Here is a 22,585-nt window from a genome sequence, read left to right as displayed (position 1 = left end):
GAAAACATTGCCTCCCCTCCATGGCACTGCCATTTTTTTCTCCCCTGACTCACTTCATGCACCTTGCACCTGCACACTGTCTCACTCCAACTGTGGAGATCCTTCTGCCACTCTGCATATAGATATCCTGGGTGTTCCAAGTGATCTGACCTCAATACAGCTGTGTTTGAGGGATGAGCAAAGCCTAGGATCCCCCTACTTCTCAACTATCTTAACTCCTCCTTTATAGTCTTTGTTTTAGAGTCTATTTTGTCTGGTACAATTCTTGCCACCCTGGCTTTCTTTTGACTTCCATTTGCATGATGGATGTTTCTCCATCCCCTCACTTTCACTCTGATGGCATCTTTAGGTCTAAAGTGAGTCTCTTGAGGCAAGCATATGGATGGGTCTCTCTTTTTTTAATCCATGCTGTCACCTGTGTCTTTTGTTCGAGCATTTAAGTCCATTTACATTCAAAGTAATTATTGATCAATGTGCATTGTCATTTTATTATTTTGTGCTTGTTTCTAAAGCTTTCCTCTAATCCTTTATTATCTTTCATTTATGATTTGCTGATTTTCCTTACTTTTATATTTAGACTTATTTCTCCTTATTCTTTGCACATGTATCAGTCGATTTTGATATATGGTTACCATTAGGTTTGTTTATAAGCTCTTCATATAGCAATTATATTATGTGATGGTCAGTTAAGTTTAAACCTATTCTTTACTCCTCCCCTCTCCACATTTTAGGTATATGTTGTCATATTACATCCTTTTGTTTTGTGATTTCCTTGAACTTTTTAAAAATAGAAAGTCATTTTTACTGCTTTTATGTTTCCTATCTTTATACTGTCAGTTTTGGCCTCTCTTCCATTCAAGGAGTTACCTTTAATAATTCTTGCAGAATTGGTGTAGTGACCATGAACTCCTTTAGTTTTTGTTTGTCTGGGAGACTTTATCTTTCCTTATCTTCTGGATGATAGCTTTACTGGACAGAGCATTCTTGGCTGCAGATTTTTCCCATTTAGCACTTTGAATATATCATGCCATTCCCTTCTGACTTAGAAAGTTTCTGCTGGAAAATAAGCTGATGATAGCCTTATGGGGTTTTCCTTGTAAGTTACTGTCTTCTTTTGTCTTGCTGCTTTCAAAAATTTGTTCTTTATCACTATTATAATTTAATTAGAATATTTCTTGATGTGGATCTGCTTTTGTTGATTTTTGGTGGCAGTTCTCTGTGCCTCCGAAATCTGGATGTCTGTTTCTTTCCCCAGATTAGGAAGGTTTTCAGCTATTATTTCTTCAAATAAATATTCTGCCCCCTTTTGTATCTCATTTTCTTCTGGTACCCCAGTAACATAAATGTTTTTACATTTACTGGAGTCACTGAGTTCCTTAAGTCTCTTCTCATTTTGCATAATTCTGTTTTCTCTCTTTTGTTAGGCTTAATTGCCTTCCATTATTCTGTCTTCTAGGTCATTATGTCATTGCTCTGCTTCTTTCAGCCTGGTGTTGATTCTATCAATCATGTGTCTCATATTGTTTAGTAAGCCTTTTATCTCTGCTATGTTATTTCTTATTAAGAGTATCAGTCATGTTTTCCACTCTTTCCTGAAGTGCAGTGATTATTCTTATGATCTTTACTTTAAATTATCTATAATATATATTATTTATATAATATTTATATATTATATAGTTATAAATTTATTTATAACTTTTTTTTTTACATTTCTAGTAATGGCCTTTTCCTCTTTCATTTGGGATAAATTTCTCTGTCTTCTCTTTTTTCTATGTCTCTGTGCCTGTTTCTTCGTGTTAGGAAAGTGAGCTACATCTTTTATTCTTGAGGTTAGTGGCCTAATGAAGAAGAAGTCCTGTAGTGCCCTACTGTGTAGTGTCCCCCGTTCCCTAGGGCCTGGCACTTCCAGGAGTGTCTTTAATATTTTCTCCGTGTGTTCTGCTGTTTTGTTCTGTCTGCTTTATTCTTCAGGCCAGTTGTATGCAGGGACTTTCTTTGCCTGATGCATGCAGTATGTAGTCGCTGGCCTGAATGTAGTACATTTTAACTAGGTGTGCTCTGGTCTGATTGTGAAATGAGACCTGTCACCCCCACTCATGGAACTGAAGCTCTGCTAAACTCCCATGTTGGAAGACATGGTTTGAGCAGGAATTTGGGCCACCCTCCAGGGGGCAGGTCCCAAAACATTGGGACTGAGGTAAGCATCACTGGGAACAGTGGTTCCACCAGAGTTTGGGAGCTTGGTGTAAGCATGTGAGGTAGGGAGTATTGGTGCTGCACTGGTTCCTGCATATGGCCCTGTGCCTATGCTGAGGTGCAAGGCATTGAAATGGTACTGGCCAGTTCCTTTGTTCCCAGAGGGTTCTCTCCTGGAATGCTGTCTCTCTGTGGTGTGCTCCAAGATGAACAAATAACCTCCCCCACTGTATGCCCCAAAGTCTTCAGATTGCTGTTTTCATGCTGTTTATCCCTATGTTGTTTTCTTGTCTTCTCTCCATGAGCAGAACAATGCCTTCCGGGCTCTATCCCAGACAAGCCTGCCGACTTTTAAAACTCCAGGCTTCAAGGTTCGCTGGTTGTAAGAATGCAAGAAATTTGGCCCCTCTTGTTTTCTAAGCCTATTGCTATAGGGATACATTTTTCCTGTGAGCTTCCTTATTTGCTAGTCTGTCTCTCACCCTTCTCTTGGACTGCAGCAGCTGTGATCTGTTTCTGTCCCAAACCACATCTCCATTCTTTCTACCTTCTTTCATGTGGCCTCTTCTCTGTTTTTAATTGTGGAGTTTGTTCTGTCCATCTTTATATCAATTTCTAGGGTATTTAAGATGATTTGATAGTTATCTAGTTGTACAGGAAAATAACATTAATAATATTGTATTACATGTTTAATCTATAATTAATATTTAGATGGTCATAATAATTTAATTATTGAATATGAATCAAAGCAAAATTGCGATATAAGTTTAATAGGAGTATCAGGACATGAGTTTGGGTTGGGGGACAAAAGAGATGGTGGTGATAATGAGACAGGGAGAGGAAAAGGCTAAATCCTCATCTTTTTTTGGAAGTTAATAGATAATGCACAAAACTTAAGAATTAGTAATAGCAATGTAAACCTTTGAGATATTACAAATGTTAAAGCAAATACTAGAATAATTGGCTTAGAGATGAAAAAGTTTATTTCTGGAGAAGGGGAAATAGAAGAAAGGTGACTGGGGCTAGCTGCATTTCTTAATTTACTGCATGGAACTAAATGATCATGTGAATAAATGAAGTTTTAAAAGTCTTACACGTGAATGCTTTTTAAGTGATCACTTGAGCATTATGAGTGTAATGCTGCAGGAAAGTTTCCTGGGTCTATTTTCTCTATTCAGTGTCTGATTCTGTGTGGGTTCAGCTTATCATGTTGGGGTCATTAGTTGTGGGTTTGGCTTTCAGCTTTGTCCAGCAAAGCTAAGGATGGCAAAGAGGATTACTCAAGACTCCACAAGTCAAGAGAGGTGAGAGGAAGGCTAATATGTGGGAAATCAAATAGCTATTTTCTGGTTGAGGAGATTATAGGGAACACATTATACTGCTTTCTGGCTATGCTGAAAACAGCTAACCCATATCTAGTTAATGCATATTTAAGGGTTGGATCCTACCTATGCTCATGAATTACTTAGTTCATGTTATCTATGGAATAACCTATGGTAGGCATGGGCTTGGACTTGAGCCATGGTATAATGGCTGATGATAAATTGTATTTCTTTTTTAAATATTTAATTGTTTATTTTGAGAGAGAGAGAGAAGAAGAGAGAGAGGGAGGAAAAGAGGGGCAGAGAGAGAGAGGGAGAGGTAGAATCCCAATCAGGCTCCACATTTTTAGCACAGAACGTGACATGGGGCTCGATCTCATGAACCGTGAGGTCGTGACCTGAGCCAAAATCAAGAGTCAGATGCTGAACCAACGCAGCCACCCAGGTGTCCCAAGATTAAATTAAGAAATTCCCATTTATAATAGTATCAAAAGATTAAAGCACTTAGGTTTAAATTTTAAAAGCATTTTATTTATTTAAGTAATCTCTACCCCCAACATGGGGCCCGAACTCATGACCCTGAGATCAAGAGTCACTTGCTCCTCTGACTGAGCCATCCAGGAACTCCTTAGTTGTAAATTAGAAGAAAAAAAAAGTCCAACACTTGTACATTGAAAAGTACAAAACATTAATGGAATAAGTTAAAGAAGATCTAAATAAATAGAAGGATAAATGGAAACACATCTTATGTACATGAATTATAAGACTTCATATTATTGATGATAATAGTCACAGAATTGATCTACAGATTTAGTGCCATCTGTACCAAAATTTCAGCTGGCCATTTTCAACAGATTGATGAGGTGATCCTAAAGTCCACATAGAAGACCAAGATAGAAAAAGAAATATTGAAAAAAAGACTCATAATCTTTAATTTCATAATTTACTTCAAAGCTATAATAATCAAGAGAGTGTGGTAATGACATGAAGAAGACAGACATATAGATTAATATAATAGAATTGAGAGTCCAGAAATAAATTTATACATTTATAGCTAATCGATATTTTGTGAGAATGCCAAAACAATTCAATAGGGAAAGAAGAAATGTTTCTGGGACTACTGGACATCCATATGAAGAAGAATGAAGTTGGAGCCCTATATTACACCATATTCAAAAATAAAAACCAAAAAATATAAAGCTCTTGGAAGAAAACATAGGTATAAATCTTCATGACCTTAGATCAGGCAACAGTTTCTGAGATATGACAGCAAAAACACAAGAAATCAAAGGAAATAGACTGATTAGACTTCACAAAATTAAAAATGTTCATGCTTCAAAGGACACTATCAACAAAGTGCCAAAACAATCCAAGGAATGGGAGAAAATACAGCATAGCTAGTATTCAGAATTATACAATAAATTTTTAACTCAAAAATATATATACATATATACACAAAGGGCCGACAGATACATGAAAAAACATCATTAATCATTTGAGAAGTGCAAGTCAAACCACAGTGAATGCAAATTAACACCCACAAGGTTGTTTATAATCAAAAGATAAGTAAGTGTTGGTGAGGATGTGTAGAAATTGTAACTCTCACTCATTGCTGTTGACAATGTAAAATGATACAACTGCTTTGGAAAACAGTTTGGCAGTTTCTGAGCAAGTTAAACATAGAGTTGCCATATGACTCAGCAAGTCCACTGCATATATGTGTATGTGTGTGTGTGTGTGTGTGTGTGTGTGTGTGTATTCCTAAAAGAGTTGAAAACATGACTGCAGAAAATTTTGTACATAAATGTTCAGAGCAGCACTATTCATAACAGCAAAGGAAATGGAAGTAACTCAAATGTCCATCAACTGATGAATTTATAGAGAAAATGTGGTGTATCCATACAGTCAAACATTATACAGCCATGAAAAAAGAATGAACTACTGATGCATGTTACAACATGGATAAACCTTGAAAACATTATGCTAAGTGTAAGAAGACAGTCACAAATGGTCACATATTGCATGCTTTCAGTTATATGAAATCTATAGAATATACAAATCCATAGAGAGAAAAAAAATTGTGGCTTCTTGGGGGCAGATTTGGGAGAAGGGGGAAATGACTGCTAACAGTTATAGGATTTTTCTTAGGTGACGGAAATAATCTGGAATAAAACAGCAATGATGGATATACATCTTTGTAGATATATTAAAAACCACTGAATTGTCTACTTTAAAAGGGTAAATTTTATGATATATGAATTATATTTCATAGTTTTTATTTTAAAAATGGAATTGGAGGGGTAAATGACCAACAGAACTTTATCTTTTCCTGGAGAAGTCACTGAAATTTTCTGGATCTAATGCTGTCTTCAAACAATTGCTACTTTAAATAGACTTACCAGCTGGAGGTACAGTTTGTCCTACCTATATGTTTTGTGTGAATATTTCTATTGTGTTTTGGTATCTGAGTTTGGGCTAGGGCTGTAGACCTACTTGAGTTTTATTCACAAGGTTTCCTGGTTATTTACAGGCCTCCTGAGTGCAATTCCTCTCATGATCATCTGGGCTTTATTAGACTGTATGTAATAAATCAAGTAGATCTGTATATTATATGACTTTGGATAAGTTAATTCTTTTTGATCCTTAAGTTCCTTTACAATATCTACTACTCAGGGTTGTGAAGACTAAATGAAATAATGGATTATAAGTATATAGCATACTTCCTGGCCTATTGTAAGCCTCAGTTAATGTTAGCCTCCTCTCTGCTTCTTTACCTTTGGAAAAAAGCATGTTTCTTACAGGTCAGAGGTCACAAACGGTCTAAGCTTCTTGCCCAGGAACAGATTGCCTCTCAATCATGGATGAGGTTTTTTTTTTTTTTTTTTCTATTTTTCCTGTGTGTCCCTTGCTGTGCCTCTTCTAGTAACTGGCACACTGTAGATGCTCAGTGAATTTGGATTTACCATGACACAGTACAAGCTATTTCCATGAATTTCCCAGCATGATGTTCAGAGGATTGCAGAGTGTCAGCATTAGTATGTGACAAATGGACATTGTTAGTGCTCCTTTGGGGCTGTGTGACTTCCAGTTGTGCTGAGGCAGAGAGCTTAATTAAGTTGTATTGAGGCAGAGAGCTTAATTAAATTTCATACTTTTATTCTGAGAGAGAGAGATAGAGAGGACTAGAATGCAAGCAGAGGAGGGGCAGAGAGAGAGGGAGAGAGACTCTTAATCAGGCTCCATGTCCAGCACTGAAGAGTCTGTCACAGGGCTTGACCTCATGACACCATAAGATCACGACCTGAGCTGAAATCAAGAGTTAGGCACTTAACTTACTGAGCCACCTGTCGCGACCGGCGCGACAATCACCGAGGTCAGGGTCCTGAGGGTAGGGGAATGCAAGAAAAAAGAGAGAAGAGAAAGTTTGGGAACAGGAGGGTCCCCTGGGCTGATGGCCCAAGTGACGGCTTTATTGTTGCTGTACACAATCTTTTATAATATAAGACTCTTATGGATCAGGTCATTCTAAGAATAAACAGGTTTCACATGATCACTGCCAGCCAAAACATTTAGTTCTGTATACCTTGTGAACCTTGTGAACGGGTCACAAGACCTTGTTGATAGATTGCTAGCAAAACACAGTTCCCATGTTTGTTTCTATCTGACTCGGGGTAGAAAAAGGGAGGTAGCATTACTGCCAACACCTGCAGACCACAGGCTTCAGGAATTAACTTTCTCAGCCTTGACAAGACTTTCGTATGCCCTTGAAAGTGGGGGAATGGGAGGGGGAACCACCGGGTTGGCTTGAGTCAACAGGGAACGTTGCTCGACCCGGTCTCAGCCTGGCGCCGGGGCCCGGCCCCCCACAGCCACCCAGGCACATCCTCCTGTAAAGTTTTTGACTCTTGCTTTCCAAGCCACACTTTCCAGGATTGTTTCCTCATTTTAAACATCATCTTTTAACATGCAGTAGTAAAATATTTAAACAATACCAAAGAATTCATAATTTATAGAAGCAGTCCAAGGTTCCTATTGCCTTGGAAATGTTTTGCTTATTAGGCTATCTAAATGCATTGTATATGACTTTTAAAGGCATATATTTAGTTCAACATTGTTCCTTATTTCTATTTTTAAAAAATGAATGAGTAGTTAATGCACATAAAAAAAGAAAGATATTGGAAGGAAGAAAAAGTAACAACTGTACAGAGCCATTTTAAGTGCCATTTTCTGAGCAGCAGCTCCCAGGGCCATCAAATGTACCAATAGGAACTGCCCTGTGTTTAGGTGGAATGGTTTAGGGTTATATTTGAGGTAATCGAAACTGCTGAGACCAATGCAAAAGTAAATTTTCTGTTTATTTGTTCTTTCCAGAGAGTAGAAATATGGAGAATGTGACACTGCATCCTTTATTCTCAGTTCTGAGCAGAGTGAATTAAAAACTATAGACATCTTAATCTGTGCTTTCTCTCCCACATCTAGGAACGGAAAAAGAAATTTGAAAAGGATGGTGAAAGATTTTATTCCTTGCTGGATCGGCACTTACATCTGTCTTCCAAAAAGAAAGAATCTCAGTTACAAGAGGTATGTTCAAAAAGCCTGTTCCTACCTTCTGCTGCCAGATGTGCCTTGTTAACATTGGTATCTTCCTATTACAAGGTTTTCCTTAATACCCTGCCTCAGCAGGGAACCACTATAATAGTAGTCTTACAGTTAAAACCTTTTGCCTAGGACTGAGGAGTCTTGAGTTCCCAAACTAACTCCTCCACTCACTAACTGTGTGACTTTTTTGTTGTTGTTCATTTGCTTTTTGGACTTTAGAATAAATAATTTAATATATAAATAATTTTTATGTAAACAATAACATGTAAGTTTGAGAAAATAAAATGTTACCATACAACACTGTTATAGTATCACTGACTATATTCCTTATGCTCTGCCTTTTATTCCTGTGACTTATTCATTCCATAAGTAGAATTCTATCTCTTCAACTCCCCTTCACCCAATTTGTCCATCCTTCTCACCCTCCTTTACTTTGAAAACCATCAGTTTGTTCTCTTTATTTATAGGTCTTATTCTTTTTGTTTACTCATTTTTTGTTTCTTAGATTACACATATGACTAAAATTATATGGTATTAATTTCTCTCAGTTTGACTTATTTCACTTAGCACAATACCTTCCAGAGCTATCCATATTGTCACAAAGGGCAAGGTGTAATCCTTTTTCATGGCTGCATATTATACCAAAATCCACGTCTTGCTTATCCATTCATCTATCAATGAATACTTAGGTTTCTTCCTTATCTTAGCTGTTGAAAATAATACTGCAACTATGATAGGGGTGCATGTATCTTTTTGAATTAGTGTTATCATTTTCTTTGCCTAAATACCCAGTAGTAGAATTACTGGGTCATGTGGTAATTCTATTTTTAATTGTTTTAGGAATATTCATGCTGCTTTTCACAGTGGCTGCACCAGTTTGCATCCCACCAATAATACATGAGGGTTTCTTTTTTCTTCACATCATCGCCAAAACTTGTTATTTCTTGTCTTTCATGGTGTGACTTGGATAACATATTTTTTTTTTCTTTCAAAGGAGGAGTGATATGCAATGATCTCCAGAGTCCCTTTCAGTTCTGTTTTTGATTCCAAAATCCACATGAGGATAAAGTTAGACTAGTACTGTATTTGGTAGATCAGGAGCAGATCTTCTCCTTTTTTCCCCCAAGATATTCTAACATTAACTTTTTTGTATGGGCTTTCAGGGACTTCAGTTCAAATAAATCACTATTCCATGAATGCATACCACATGCCAGGCATTAAGCTGGGTTCAATAGGACTAGAGAGACAATGAGACATACTTCCTGTCCTTCTATAGCTTATAATTGGAATGCTAAAATAAGAATACACATGACACTTAAACAAGTAGCATTTTTTACATACTGTAACATGTATCTGTATGTGGTATCCTTATAGGGGTGGGGAGGTGTTTGGAGAATAAAACTCTTACATTTGAATGTGGAGATTTATTTGCCTTTGTAAAATAATGGGGCCCATTCAATTTGAGGTGGTCATTCAACAAAAAGCGAAGTCTTTGACAGATAGAAATGGAGAAATGGACCTTTCACATGGAGGGCAATGGCCCCAAGAATGGAAAACATGGAGTACGTTTGGGAAATAGTATGACCAGAATTTTCATTACTATTGCAGAGTAGTGAAAGACAAAATATGATCAGGAAAGTTCAGGCTATATTATGGAGTGATAGGCTCAGGGGTTTGTATTGAATTCTATTGGCTCTGGGGAGATTAACAAGACCTTTTGGTTGTATAAGCAATATGAGTGGAATTCTGATTTAGAAATCTTAAACTGTATGAGGTTATAAGATGAATTAGACCTGGGAGAGACCGGGAAACAAACAAACAAACAAAAATCAGTTTAGGAAAGTATTACAATGATCTAGAGGAAAAGGTCTAAGTCACAAGGGTGGCCCTGGAGAAGGGAGGAAAGGAATTAACTGATTAAAACTGCTTTTAATGGAAGAATGGATCTGTGTGTTGGATAATAGATCAAGTAAAAGATATATTGTACATTCAAGTATAAAAAGAGATATTCAATTGAATAAGGTCATAGACATGAGCTGTGAAATTTCTTAGAAATCATCTTGTCCAAGGTTATATAGATTGTGGCAAAGCTGATATGTGATTTGGTGAGTGTCCATTACATCATGTAAGGTGCTTCAAGGTGATAAATCAGAGCCTCAGTGGTGGATAGAGTTAGTATTGAAAAAGTGAAGGACTACTTTTCTTCCATAAACTGGAATGAAGTACTAGTCTGGGGTCTTCTGTCATTTTTTCTTCTGCATACCTTTGTTTTCTTCCTTTTCCATCTATTCTGTTTTGAGTTCCTAGGTAGAAGAGAGTTAACATAAAAGGCCTGAGTCTACTTTGATTAGGAAAATCTGACTATAAGATTAACTCTTGTCTGGTATCTGGGAACTAGGCTAGTGGGCAGTTTCTTACACAGATATAAAATTTTTCCTAAATGGTAAGAATGACTCACTGTGCCTAGACTGCCTGTACAAACAATATGGTTTATGTTAAATGTCTCATTTTCTTCTGGGAGTCTGGAGTTTTGGTATATGCTCAGCAGCCAGTACCTGTGTACAGGCACTAATAAAAACCTAGGGCACTGAGTCTAAATAGCTTCCCTGGTAGACCATATTGCACATGTGTTGTTATAACTTGTTGCTGAAGGAATTAACTGTGTCTTTTGTGACTGTACTAAAGGAACACTCTTGGAAGCTTTCACCTAGTTTCTTCTACACTTCATCCCATGTATTTTTCCCTATGCTGATTTTGCTTTATATCCTTCCACTAAAATAAATCTTAGCCATGAGTATGACTTTATGCTGGAGTCCTTTGAGTCCTCCTAGTGAATTACCAATTCTCTAGGGGGTTGGGACCCTTGGCACAGTCCAAACTTTGTTCTTTTGGAAACTTTTACAATGAAAGCTTCTGGAATGTCCTAGTAGTTTGGTTGCTGTATATAGAGGTCCCTGGTGACTTTACTAAAGAGCAAGGATACAGCCTTTGAACTTCTTCAATTAAAAATAATCTGAGATTGTATGGAAACCAATTTGACAATAAATTTCATATTTAAAAAATAAATAAACATTAAAAAAATAAAAAAGTAATAATCCGGGGGACCTTGGGTCACTTTTTTAATATTAAGAGACTTTATTTTTAGAGCAGTTATAGGTTTACAGAATAGATGAATTATAAGTATGAAGTTCTCATATATCCCTAATTTGCAGCATACAGTTCCCCCTACTATTGACATTTGCATGAATGATGAGCCAACGCATTATACATCTGGGGGTTTTGACAAATGTATAATGACATAAATGCACCATTACACTATCATGCAGAAAATATGTCACTGCCCAAAATATGTGTGGACACCACCTGTTCATCCCTCTATCTAGCCATACCCCCCAAACTGCTAGTAACTGTTGATCTTCTTATGGTTTCCATATTTTGCCTATTCCAGAATGTTTTATTGTTGGAATTATACAGCATGTAGCAGTTTCATTTTGGCTTATTTAATTTAGCAGTATTCATTTAAGGTTCTTCTGTGTCTTTTCATGACTTTATAACACGCTTATTTTTAGTGCTGAATAATACTCCATTGTGTGTATTTACCACAGTTTATCTTTTCACCTATTGAAGGATATCTTGGCTTCCTCTCAACTTTGTGAATTATTAATAAAGCTTATGTAAATATTTGAATGCAGGTTTTCGTGTACATAACTTTGCAAATAATATTGGTAAATACCAAAAAGCACAATTTCTGGATTGTATGGTAAAAGTATATTTAGTTTCTTACAGTTTTTTATAGAAACTTCCATATTGTCTTTCAAAGTGACTACATTTTTTTATTTCTATCATCAATGAATGAAAGTTCTTATTGCTCTTGTTGCTCTCTTTGTCAGCATTTGGTGTTGTCTGTGTTTTGGATTTTAGCCATTCTAATAGGTATGTAGTGATCTCTCATTGTAATCCTCATTTCTGTAATGACATATTATGTTGAACATCTTTTCATATGCATTTTTGCCATCTGTATATCTCTTTTGGTAAGGTATCTGTTCATATATTTTGCCATTTTTAATTGGATTATTATCGTTTCATTTTAAGAGCTGTTTGTCTATTTTATTTTTATTTTTTTAAAAGATACCCTACTAGGGGCACCTGGGTGGCTCAGTCAGTTAAGCATCCGACTTCGTCTCAGGTCATGATCTTGCGGTTTGTGAGTTGGAGCCCCGTGTCAGGCTCTGTGCTGACAGCTCAGAGCCTGGAGCCTGCTTTGGATTCTGTGTCTCCTTCTGTCTCTGCCGCCCCAACCCCCAACTTGTGCTCTGTCTCTCTCTGTCAATCAAAAATAAATAAATGTAAAAAAAAAGATACCCTGCTACTTCTTTGTTTGTTTTATCCCCCCCCCCACGCCCCTTGGGGTAAAAGATATTTATTTCAACTTTCTAGGAGTAAAAAATAAAATTTTAACTTGGAATTTGTATTGTTTTAAATTTTTATTTAAGTTCTAGTTAGCTAACATACAGTATAATATTAGTTTCAGGAGTAGAGTTTAGTGATTCATCAGTTACATGTAACACCCAGTGCTCTTCACAACAAATGCCCTCCTTAATGCTCATCACCTATTTAGCCCATCCCCCCACCCACCTCCTCTCCAACAACCCTCAGTTTCTTCTCTATAGTTAAGAGTCTGTTTTATGGCTTGCCTCACTGTCTTTTTCCCCCTATATTCATCTGTTTTTGTTTCTTAAATTCCACGTATGCGTGAAATCACATGGTATTTGTCTTTCTCTGACTGACTTATTTCACTTAGCATAATGCCTTCTAGCACCATCCATGACGTTGCAAATGGCAAGAGATTATTCTTTTTGATAGCTGAGTAATATTCCATTGTATATATACATATACACCACATCTTTATCCATTCATCAGTTGAGGGACACTTGGGCTCTTTTCATAATTTGGCTATTGTTGATAATGCTGCTTGTTTGTCTATTTTAGATACCAGCCTTTTCTCAGATATGTTTTGCAAAGATTTTCTCCCAGTCTATGGATTGTTTTTTCATTCTCTTAACCAAGATTTTCACAGAGAAGAAATTTTTAATTCTTATGAAATCCAATTTATCAGTTTTTTCTTTTGTGGATTATGCTTTTATGTTATATCCAAAAAGTTATCACCAAGTCAAAGGTCACCTGAATTTTCTCTTATATTATCTTCTAAGAGTTTTAGGGCCTTGATTTTTACATTTAGCTCTATGATATATTTGGGATTAATTGTTGGGAAAAGTTTAAGGTCTGTCTCTAGATTAATTTTTTTCATGATGATGTGCAGTTGCTTAAGCACCATTTGTTTAAAAGACTATCTTTGCTATATTATTTAAATTTATCTATTTTTAATTGAAAGTATAAAGTATGTATATACACAAAGTAAAAACTTCAAACACTATAAGAAGGTATAGAAAATATTAAATCCTTATCATTCAAGATTCCCGTTCCTTTCCTTCTCTTCCTTAGAGGCAGTTCCCATTACTAATAGCTTGTGAAACTTTCCAGAAGTCTAGAAGGCTACTATACACAGTGTGCTTATCTTACTCTTTTTAACCTAAGAATATACCTTGAATATTGGTTCGCAGCACACATACTGAAATTTTCTCCCCACAGTTGTGTTGTATTTCATTTTATTAACTTCCATAGATATTTAAACAGTCCCTTTTTTTCATTACTTCATAAGCCGTTTCTGGTCCAATGAGAGTCTCTGCAGGTAAACAACCTGAGTCATAGCCCAGGCTAGATAAATTCCCAACCAGTTTTTGTTTTAATTTTTAAATGTTTATTTGTTTTTGAGAAAGAGACAGAGTGCAAGCAGCAGAGGGGCAGAGAGAGAGAGGGAGACACAGAATCCGAAACAGGCTCCAGGCTCTGAGCTGTTAGCACAGAGCCTGCTGTGGGTCTCAAACTTGTGAACCACGAGATCATGACGTGAATTCTGAGTTGTAGTTGGACACTCAACCAACTGAGCCACCCAGGCACCCCCAACCAGTTTTTATAAAGACTTTACCGTAGGAAGTATTTGGGGGGATGAAGTAGATGCTCAGAATCTAGGGCTGGTGTCAGAAACAATAAAGGAAGATTATGCTCCTGATTTTCTTATATAATATCTACATTGACCTCTGGATCTTGGAGGCAAAAATAAAGGTGACGCTTTAAAAAGATGTCTCAAGAGTAGGTCCTTCGAATACAAGAAATATGATACTAGAAAACAATATCTGTTTTGTGTTATTTTCTGGGATAAGATTGGTGAGCTATCTGCTAATACTGTTCATGGGAGCAGTAATTTTTAAATTGCAGGTTGCCACTCATTTAGTAGGTCATGATATCAATTTAGTGATTCATGCCCTACATTTTGTAAAATGAAAGAATAAAAAGGAAAAATCTTAGTGCATCATCTGTAGTGTTTTATTAAACTTGACAATACTCTTTTTTTTTTTACTACAGTGAGTCAGAACAGTATCTTAAATCATGTCCTAGTATATGCATACTTATCTTTGCTTTATTGTATTGTCTTTTCTCCTGTGTCAGAGATTAATTGACTATATTTATGTGTAAATATAATTTTCACGCTTTCTATTCTGTTCCATTGATCTATTTGTCTGTTCTTTCACCAGTATCACATTGTTTTGATTATGATAACTTTATGGGAATTTTGAAATCAGATAGTGTAAATACTTCAATTGGTTCTTCTCTCCCAATATTGTGTTGGCTTTTCTTGCCTTTTTCCCTGTCTATATAAACTTTAGAGTCACTTTGTTGATATCCAGAAAATAGCTTGCATTAATTTTGAATTGGATAACACTGAATCTATGGATCAAGTTGTGAAGAACTGACATCTTGATAATATTTTATATCCATCTACATGTAATATTTCTCCATAAATTTAGATCTGTGATTTACTGGTTTTATAATTTTCATCATATAGATCTTATAAAATTTTTATTTATGACTAAGCATTTCAAATTTTCTTCTAATTCAAATACTTCAGTGTTTTTTTATGTTTATTTAATTTTGAGAGAGAGACAGACAGAGTTCAAGCAGGGGAGGGGCAGACAGAGAGTGAAACAGAATCTGAAACAAGCTCCAGTCTCTGAGCTGTCAGCACAGAGCCCGTCGTGGGGATTGAACCCACAAACTATGAGATCATAATCTGAACTGAAGGCAGACACTTAACCGACTGAGCCACCCAGGCACCCGTATAGTTTGGTGTTTTTAATTTACAATTTCAATGTCCACTGTTAGCATGTAAGAAAACAATTGATTTTTTATATCAACTTTGTATCCTGCAGTTGTGCTATCTAGTTACTTATTACTTCCAACAGATTTTTGTTGACTTTTGGGGGGAATTCCTGTACACACAATTGTGCCATGTGTGGAAAAAAAAGATAGTTTTATTTCTTCCTTTCCAATCTATATACTTTTTATCTCCTTTTCTTATCTTATTGCATTTGCTTAGAATTCCACTATGATTTGAATATGAATTGTTCCTGGTGTTAGAATATATCTAGTTTCTCAAAATTAAATATGGTGTTAGCTGTAGGTTTTTTACAGATATTCTTTATCAAGTTGATGAAGTGCCCTTATAATTGTAGCTTGTTGAAAGTTTTTCTCAAAGGATGGGTGTTGGATTTTGTCAAATATTTTTTTCTATATCTGTTGGTATTGTCATTTAATATTTATTCTTTAGGTGTTGATGTGATGAATTATATCAACTGATTTTTGAATGTTGCACCAGCCTTGCATACATGAAATAAATCACACACAGTCCTGGTGTATATTTTTTATACCCTGGTGGATTTGATTTGCTAATATTTTATTGAGAATTTTTATATCTATGTTTATGAGAGATACTAGTATGTACTTTTCCTTTATTGTAATGTCTTTGTCTGGTTTTAGTATCAGGGTAATGCTGGCCTCAGAGAATGAGTTAGGAAATATTCCCTCTGCCTCTGTTTTCTGGATGAGAGTGTAAAAATTTGGTATCATTTCTTCCTTAAAATATCTAGTAAAATTCACCAGTGAACCCATCTAGTGCATTCTTTTTTGGAAGGATTTTAATTATTGATTCAATTCCTTTAATAAATATAAATCTATTCAGATTGTGTATTTCATCTTGTGTGAGTATTGGAAGCTTGTGTCTTTCAAGGAATTAGTTCATTTAGGTTATCAAAATTTAAGGCATGGAGTTGTTATTAATACTCCTTTGTTATCCTTTTAATATCCATGAGATCAATAGTGATGACTCTGCTTTCACTTCTGACATTTTTTTTATTCTTTAAGGCTATTTACTATTTATTTTTAACAGAGAAGGAGACAGAAAGAGCGTGAGTGGGGGCGAGGCAGAGAGAGAATGAGAGAGGGTCAAAGCAGGATCCATGCTGTCAGCACTGAGTCTGACATGGGGCTCAATCTGACAAACCATGAGATCATGACCTGTGAGAAAATCAAGAGTTGGATCCTTAACTGATTGAGACACATGGGCGCTCCTCATTTCTGACATTTTAAATGTATGTGTTTTCTTTTTCTTTCTTAATCTGGCTATAGTCTTATCTATTTTCTTGATGTTTTAAATTAACCAGATTTTGATTTTGTTGATTTTCTTTGTTTATTTCCTATTGTTAATATTATTGGTTTCCTTAAAAATTGTTATTATTTCTTTTCTTCTGCTTATTCTGGTTTTAATTTGCTCTTATTTTTCTAAGGTGGGAGCTTAAATTATTGATTTTAGATTTATTTTATTCTAATATATGGTTTAATGCTATAAACATTCCTGTAAGCATTGCCTTCACAGCATCCACAAATACTAAGTTATATTTTCATTTTTGTTTAGTCTAAAATACTTTTTAATTTCTCATAAGAATTCTTCTTTGACCCATGTGTCATTTAGAAATGTGCTGTTTAATCTCTAAGTATTTTGGCAGGTTCTAGCTATTTTTTGTTATTGATTTCTAGTGTAATTTATTTGTGGTCTGAGAGCATACTTATCATGATTCCTGTTCTTGTAAATTTATTCCAGTATATTGTATGTCCCAGAACGTGGTTGATCATGGTGATCTGTGTGAGCTTGAATATAAGGTGTATCCTGCTGTTGTTGGATGAAATGTTCTACAGATGTTAATTAGATCCAGTTGGTTGATGGTGCTGTTCAATTCGATTTACTGATTTTCTGCCTCAATTACTGACAGGAAGGTTGAAATTTCCAACTCTAATTGTGGATTCACATATTTCTCCTTGGTGTTCTATCAGTTTTTGGCCTCCCATGTTTTGATGTCCTATTACACAATAAGGGTGGTTATATCTTCTTAGAGAATTTACCATTATCATTATGTTATGCCTCTTTTTCCCTGACAGGTTTTGTTGCTCTAAAGTCTCCTTTTTCTGAAATTAATATAGCTATTCCAGCTTTCTTTTGATTCTTGTTGGCATGGAATTTTTTTCTCCATACCTTTGCTTTTAGTCTATGTCTTTTATATTTCAAGTGATATGTTATACATAGCATATAGTTGGCTCTTATTTTTCATGCACTCTCACAGTCTCTACATTTTAATTGGTGTGCTTAGGCAATTGACCTTTGAAGTGATTGATATAGTTGGATAAATATCTATCATGTTTGTTACTGTTGACTACCCTTTGCTTATTTTTGTCTTAATTTTTTATCTGCCTTCTCTTTTTTTAACTTAAAATTGTATGATTCCCTTTTATGTCCTCTTCTAGCATATATGATTTATACTTTTTAAAACTTTTTTAGTGGTTACTCTGGTTTCCCATACACATTTACAATTAATCCATTTATGCTTTCATATAACATTATGCTTCTTCATGGGTGGTACAGGAAACTTATAACAGAATATTTCCTATTGCTCCCTTCAGTCACTTATAATATTATTGTCATTCATTTCACTATTTGATAATCTATATTCACCAAATACGTTGTTACAATTATTATCTTCGACAAACTCTTATCTGTAAGATTAGTTAAAAATAAGAAAAATGTGATTTTATTTTACCTTCATTTATTCCTTCTCTAGTACTCTTCTTTTCTTTCTTTTGTTACACATTTCTCATTTATATAGTTTTCCTTCTGTCTGAAGAACTCCTTGTAATATTTCTTCAGTCACAAGTTTACTTCAAACATTCCTTAAATTTTTATTTGAGAAAATCTTTAATTTTTCTTCACCTTTGAAAAATAACTACTGGATGCAGAAGTATAAATTTGTGATTTTATTTCAGTACCTTAAACATCTCACTCCACTCTCTTCTTTTTGCATTGTTTCTTAAGAGAAATCTTATTCTTGCTCCTCTTTAGATAAGGTAGATTTTCTCCTGCTTCTCTCAAGATTTTCTCTGTGCCTTTGACTTTGTGCAATTTGAATATGATATGCACATGTAATTTTTTTGTATTTATACTATTGACATGTAATTTTTACATGTCAATGACATGTAAAATTTTACATGTAAATGACATGTAATTTTTTTGTATTTATACTATTGTTCTCTAAGCTTTCTCAATCTTTTGTTTCTTATCTGTCTAATTTTGGAAAAATTTTAGTCATCACTTTAAGTATTTATGTTCCTCTTTTTCTTCTCCTTTTAGAAAGCCTAGTATGCGTATCTTCCACTTTTTATAATTGTCCAACACCTTTTAAATACACTACTCCATCTTTTTCATTCTTTTTTTTCTTTTTGCATTTCAGTTTTTGAAGATTCTATTAACATCTCTTCAAGTTCATTGATCCTTTCCTTAGCCTTGTTCAGTCTGTTGATAAGCCCATTAAAGGCATTCATTTCTGCTAATGTTTTTTTATTTCTAGCATTTCCTTTTGATTATTTCCCCTACCTTTCATATCTCCACTTGTATTACCCATCTGTTCTTGTGTATTGTCCTCCTTTTCCATTAGAGCCCTCACTATAATTTCTTGTCTAATAATTCCACCATCCAGTATCTCTGCCTTATCTGTTTGGTTTTTATGTTTGTTTTTTATCTTCAAACTGGTTTTTGTTGTCTTTTCCCCTTTTGAATGACTTGTAATATTTTGTTGAAAGCCAGTGTAATGTTCTTGGTAAAAGGAACTGAGCTAAATAGGTCTTTAGCATGAGGCTTTATGTTTATATAGATAGGAGTTAGGCTGTACTTAGTTTGCTGTTAGGCTATGTTTGGTTTATTCTAGATATTGTTCTCAGAGGCCAAAATTTCCTGTGGTATTTTTGTTTCTGTCTTCCCTGTTGTCTTTGGATTTCCTTATAGAGTTGTTCTTAAATAACTGATAGTCTGATACTGGCTATAGCAACGGGTTTCTGCTTCGGGGCTTTTGCTCTCATAAGCTCTGATTCTCCATTTTGACCTGTCTATCCAATATTTGAGGCAGCTCTTTTCCCTCTGATTTCAGTTCTCTGTTGTTTCTAAGAGAAGTTGTTGATTTTCAACTTGTTCAGCATTGTTTTTTTGTGAGGATGGTTATGATAACTTGCAAGCTTTTTAATTGTTCGACCAGAAACCAGAAGTTTCCCATTGATCGCTTTTTATTTCTTGATTTATAATTCCTATCTGTAAAATAAAGGAATAAGATCACTACTTGGTGGCTAAATTATTTCCTAGCTCTAGCATTCTGTTGAGTGCATAAGCAGTGACTTGTGTGAATGATTATGCTGTTATGTGACTTTTGCTGCTCTTCTTCTACAGGCAGACCTCCAGGTGGACAAAGAGAGGCATAATTTCTTTGAGTCCTCCCTTGATTATGTTTATCAAATCCAGGAAGTTCAGGAGTCTAAGAAGTTCAATATTGTGGAGCCAGTAAGTTCTATCTGTTGATGAATAGTCTAAAAATATTTACCAAATTCCCGGTAAATGCAGAGAACTTTGATCATAGAATTGAAATCTCAAAGATGGTGAAGGATATTTAATGCTTAATAATGAATGTCAAGAAAATAGACACACCAGCTTGTGTTGTTCTTGCTTTCTTACTAACATTTTCTCTTCCTTACCACCCCTTCTGCCTTTCTTTTCTTTCCATTTTCTTTTTTTTAATGTTCATGTATTTATTTTGAGAGAGAGACAGAGAAAGAGAGGGAGAAGGAGAGAGAATCCCGAGCAGGCTCCATGCTGTCAGCATAGACCCAATGTGGGGCTTGATCCCACAAACCAGGAGATCATGACTGGAGTTGAAATCAAGAGTCGGACACCCAACCGACTGAGCCACCCAAGTGTCCCTTCTTTCCCATTTTGTCTCCCTAGCTATGATTTTCCTTTCTTTCTCTTTCTTTGCTTCCTCTTTCCTTCTCTCCCTCCTTTGATTTCTTGGTCACCCTTCATTTTATCTTGCTCTCCTCCCTTCCTTGCTCTCATGCTTTCATAAAGCTTCTAAAGGGCCTATCAGATACCAGTCAATGTGCTACAAGCTCATGTCCCTTGCACTCAATGACTTCCTATTGTACTGTTTTTACTTCTGTACTGTTTTTACTTCTATCTTCTTTATTTTTTTCTACTTACATCTCTTTGAGCATAAAAGTGATGTGCTTTGATTTGACAACTATGTGGAATTTTAACAACTTTTATTTTCTAGCATAAAAAATCTACTTTTATTGCAGAAAAGCTAAAAATAACTATAGTCAAAATAAAACAAAAAGAATAAATTTCCAAAACAGAGGTAATCACTGTTAATATTGTGGCATTTTCCTTCTAAGTTTTCTGTGTATCTACAGTATTTCTTTCTCTATTTGTGTATGCCTTTTTACTTATGTGGGTGTGTGTGTACACATGTGTGAACATGTGTGTACATGTATATGTTTTGCACATGAACATGTATATATATGTACATGTGTATCTGTGCTCACATTTGTATGTATCTGTATATATATGTATGCAATCAAGTGTGTATTCATTTATACAAAAAAATTAATTGAACTTCTATGACTGGCACTGTGCTAAACACTGGGTATTCTATAATTAATAAGACGGACTCTGTTTCTGTCTTTATGAGGACTACATTCGTATTGGGTAGACAGAAGGGAAACAAGGATACAGATAAATAAAATTAATTGTAAGTTGTGATAACGGCTAAAACAATAACAAGAATGGGCAGCTACTTTAGAGTAGATGGTCAAGGAAGACCTCTGAAAGTATCATTTATGGTAAGATCTAAAGAAAGAGAGGATGAGGCCACATGAATAATGGAGAAATAATACTCCAGACACAGAAAAACACATGTGCACAGTCCTTAAGTTAGGAAAGAATGGTGTGCTTGAAGAATGAAAAGATTAGTGCCTCTAGATACTGGCAATAGAAAAGGAGAGGGGCAGGAAGTGATTAATGTATGATAGGAAGGCACATGACCTGTAAGCATGGTAAAAAGTTTGGATATTAGTCTAAGTGTAGTGGAAAACCACTGATAAGTGTTAAACAGAATATGACATGAGCTGATTTTGTTGTGTGGAGAATGGCTTAAAAGAGACCAACAGTGAAAGTGAGGAAACCAGTTAGGAGGCTACTACAGTGGTCTAGGCAAGAAAAGATGTTGGTTTCGGTTAGGGTGGTGGAAGTTCAAACAGAAAAGAATGGCTGGATTAGAGCTATGTTTTGGAGATAAAACTGGCACAATTTGGATTCAGATGTGAGTGGAAGAGAAATCAGGGATGATTCTTTACTTTTTGGCTTGACTGAGTGGGTAGTAGTGTCATTTCCTGAGATGAGAAAGCTTGGGAGAGAAACAGAAAGATTGTGTATATGACAATGTATGTGGTATACACACCCATATACGTTTATACACACACACATGCACATATATATGCAGCACATACGTGTGTATATGTACATAGTTTTTATATGTATTTATGTATATATACATATATATAGTTTGTTTTTGTATTTATACATATATGCATGTCTATATGCATATGGTGTTATCTGTGTGCATATTTATATGCACCTACCTGTTTATTTTCTAAAAAGAATAGAACAATTATTACTACTTCTTATTACACTTTACTATTGGCAGAATTGAGTATTATTTTTTAAAGGTTTGTTTTTGATAGTTGAAATCATATTTTCTTTGTTTTTATTTATGTGTATTTGATTATTGAGGTTGAATATTTTTAACATTAAAAATGTTTGATTGATCATTTGTATGTCTTATTCTGAAACCCCCCTGAAACATTTCTAACTCAAAAATGGGTTCACACTCTATTTTAGCATTATGACAGTCTTCATTAAGGTACAGAATCTTACTTTATTCATTTATTCACTTATCTGTTTATTCAACAAATATTAACTGAGCACCTACTCTGTGACAATTCTGAAGATATAAAGAGAAAAGACACAGTCTATTCCCATACTATCCAAATTATGAATGGTTTTATATGCTATCTGAAAATGATCTGAATGAACAAATTTGTTATTAGTTCTTATTTGCTGGAACTAATTCCAGTGTAAATGT

General features: G+C 35.1%; 1 protein-coding gene across 8 annotated transcripts in view; it reads left to right on the top strand.

Moving 5' to 3' along the window:
- The window catches only part of OPHN1 (oligophrenin 1), a 573,279-nt gene that overhangs the window by 303,788 nt on the left and 246,906 nt on the right, over positions 1–22,585 (top strand). For all 8 annotated transcript variants that reach the window (XR_008290128.1, XM_053202415.1, XM_053202413.1 and 5 more), the window contains 2 exons: positions 7,998–8,099; positions 19,837–19,947. Coding sequence is in view for 7 of the 8 variants with exons in the window: in XM_053202415.1 (XP_053058390.1) it covers positions 7,998–8,099; positions 19,837–19,947 (213 nt within the window). In the remaining variant the exon portion in view is untranslated. The remainder of the gene's footprint in view (positions 1–7,997; positions 8,100–19,836; positions 19,948–22,585) is intronic.

This window comes from Acinonyx jubatus, chromosome X, assembly GCF_027475565.1.
Source record: "Acinonyx jubatus isolate Ajub_Pintada_27869175 chromosome X, VMU_Ajub_asm_v1.0, whole genome shotgun sequence".
Classification (NCBI taxonomy): domain Eukaryota; kingdom Metazoa; phylum Chordata; class Mammalia; order Carnivora; family Felidae; genus Acinonyx; species Acinonyx jubatus.
Note: the sequence above shows the minus strand (reverse complement) of the source record. Positions and strands in the feature narration are given on the sequence as shown.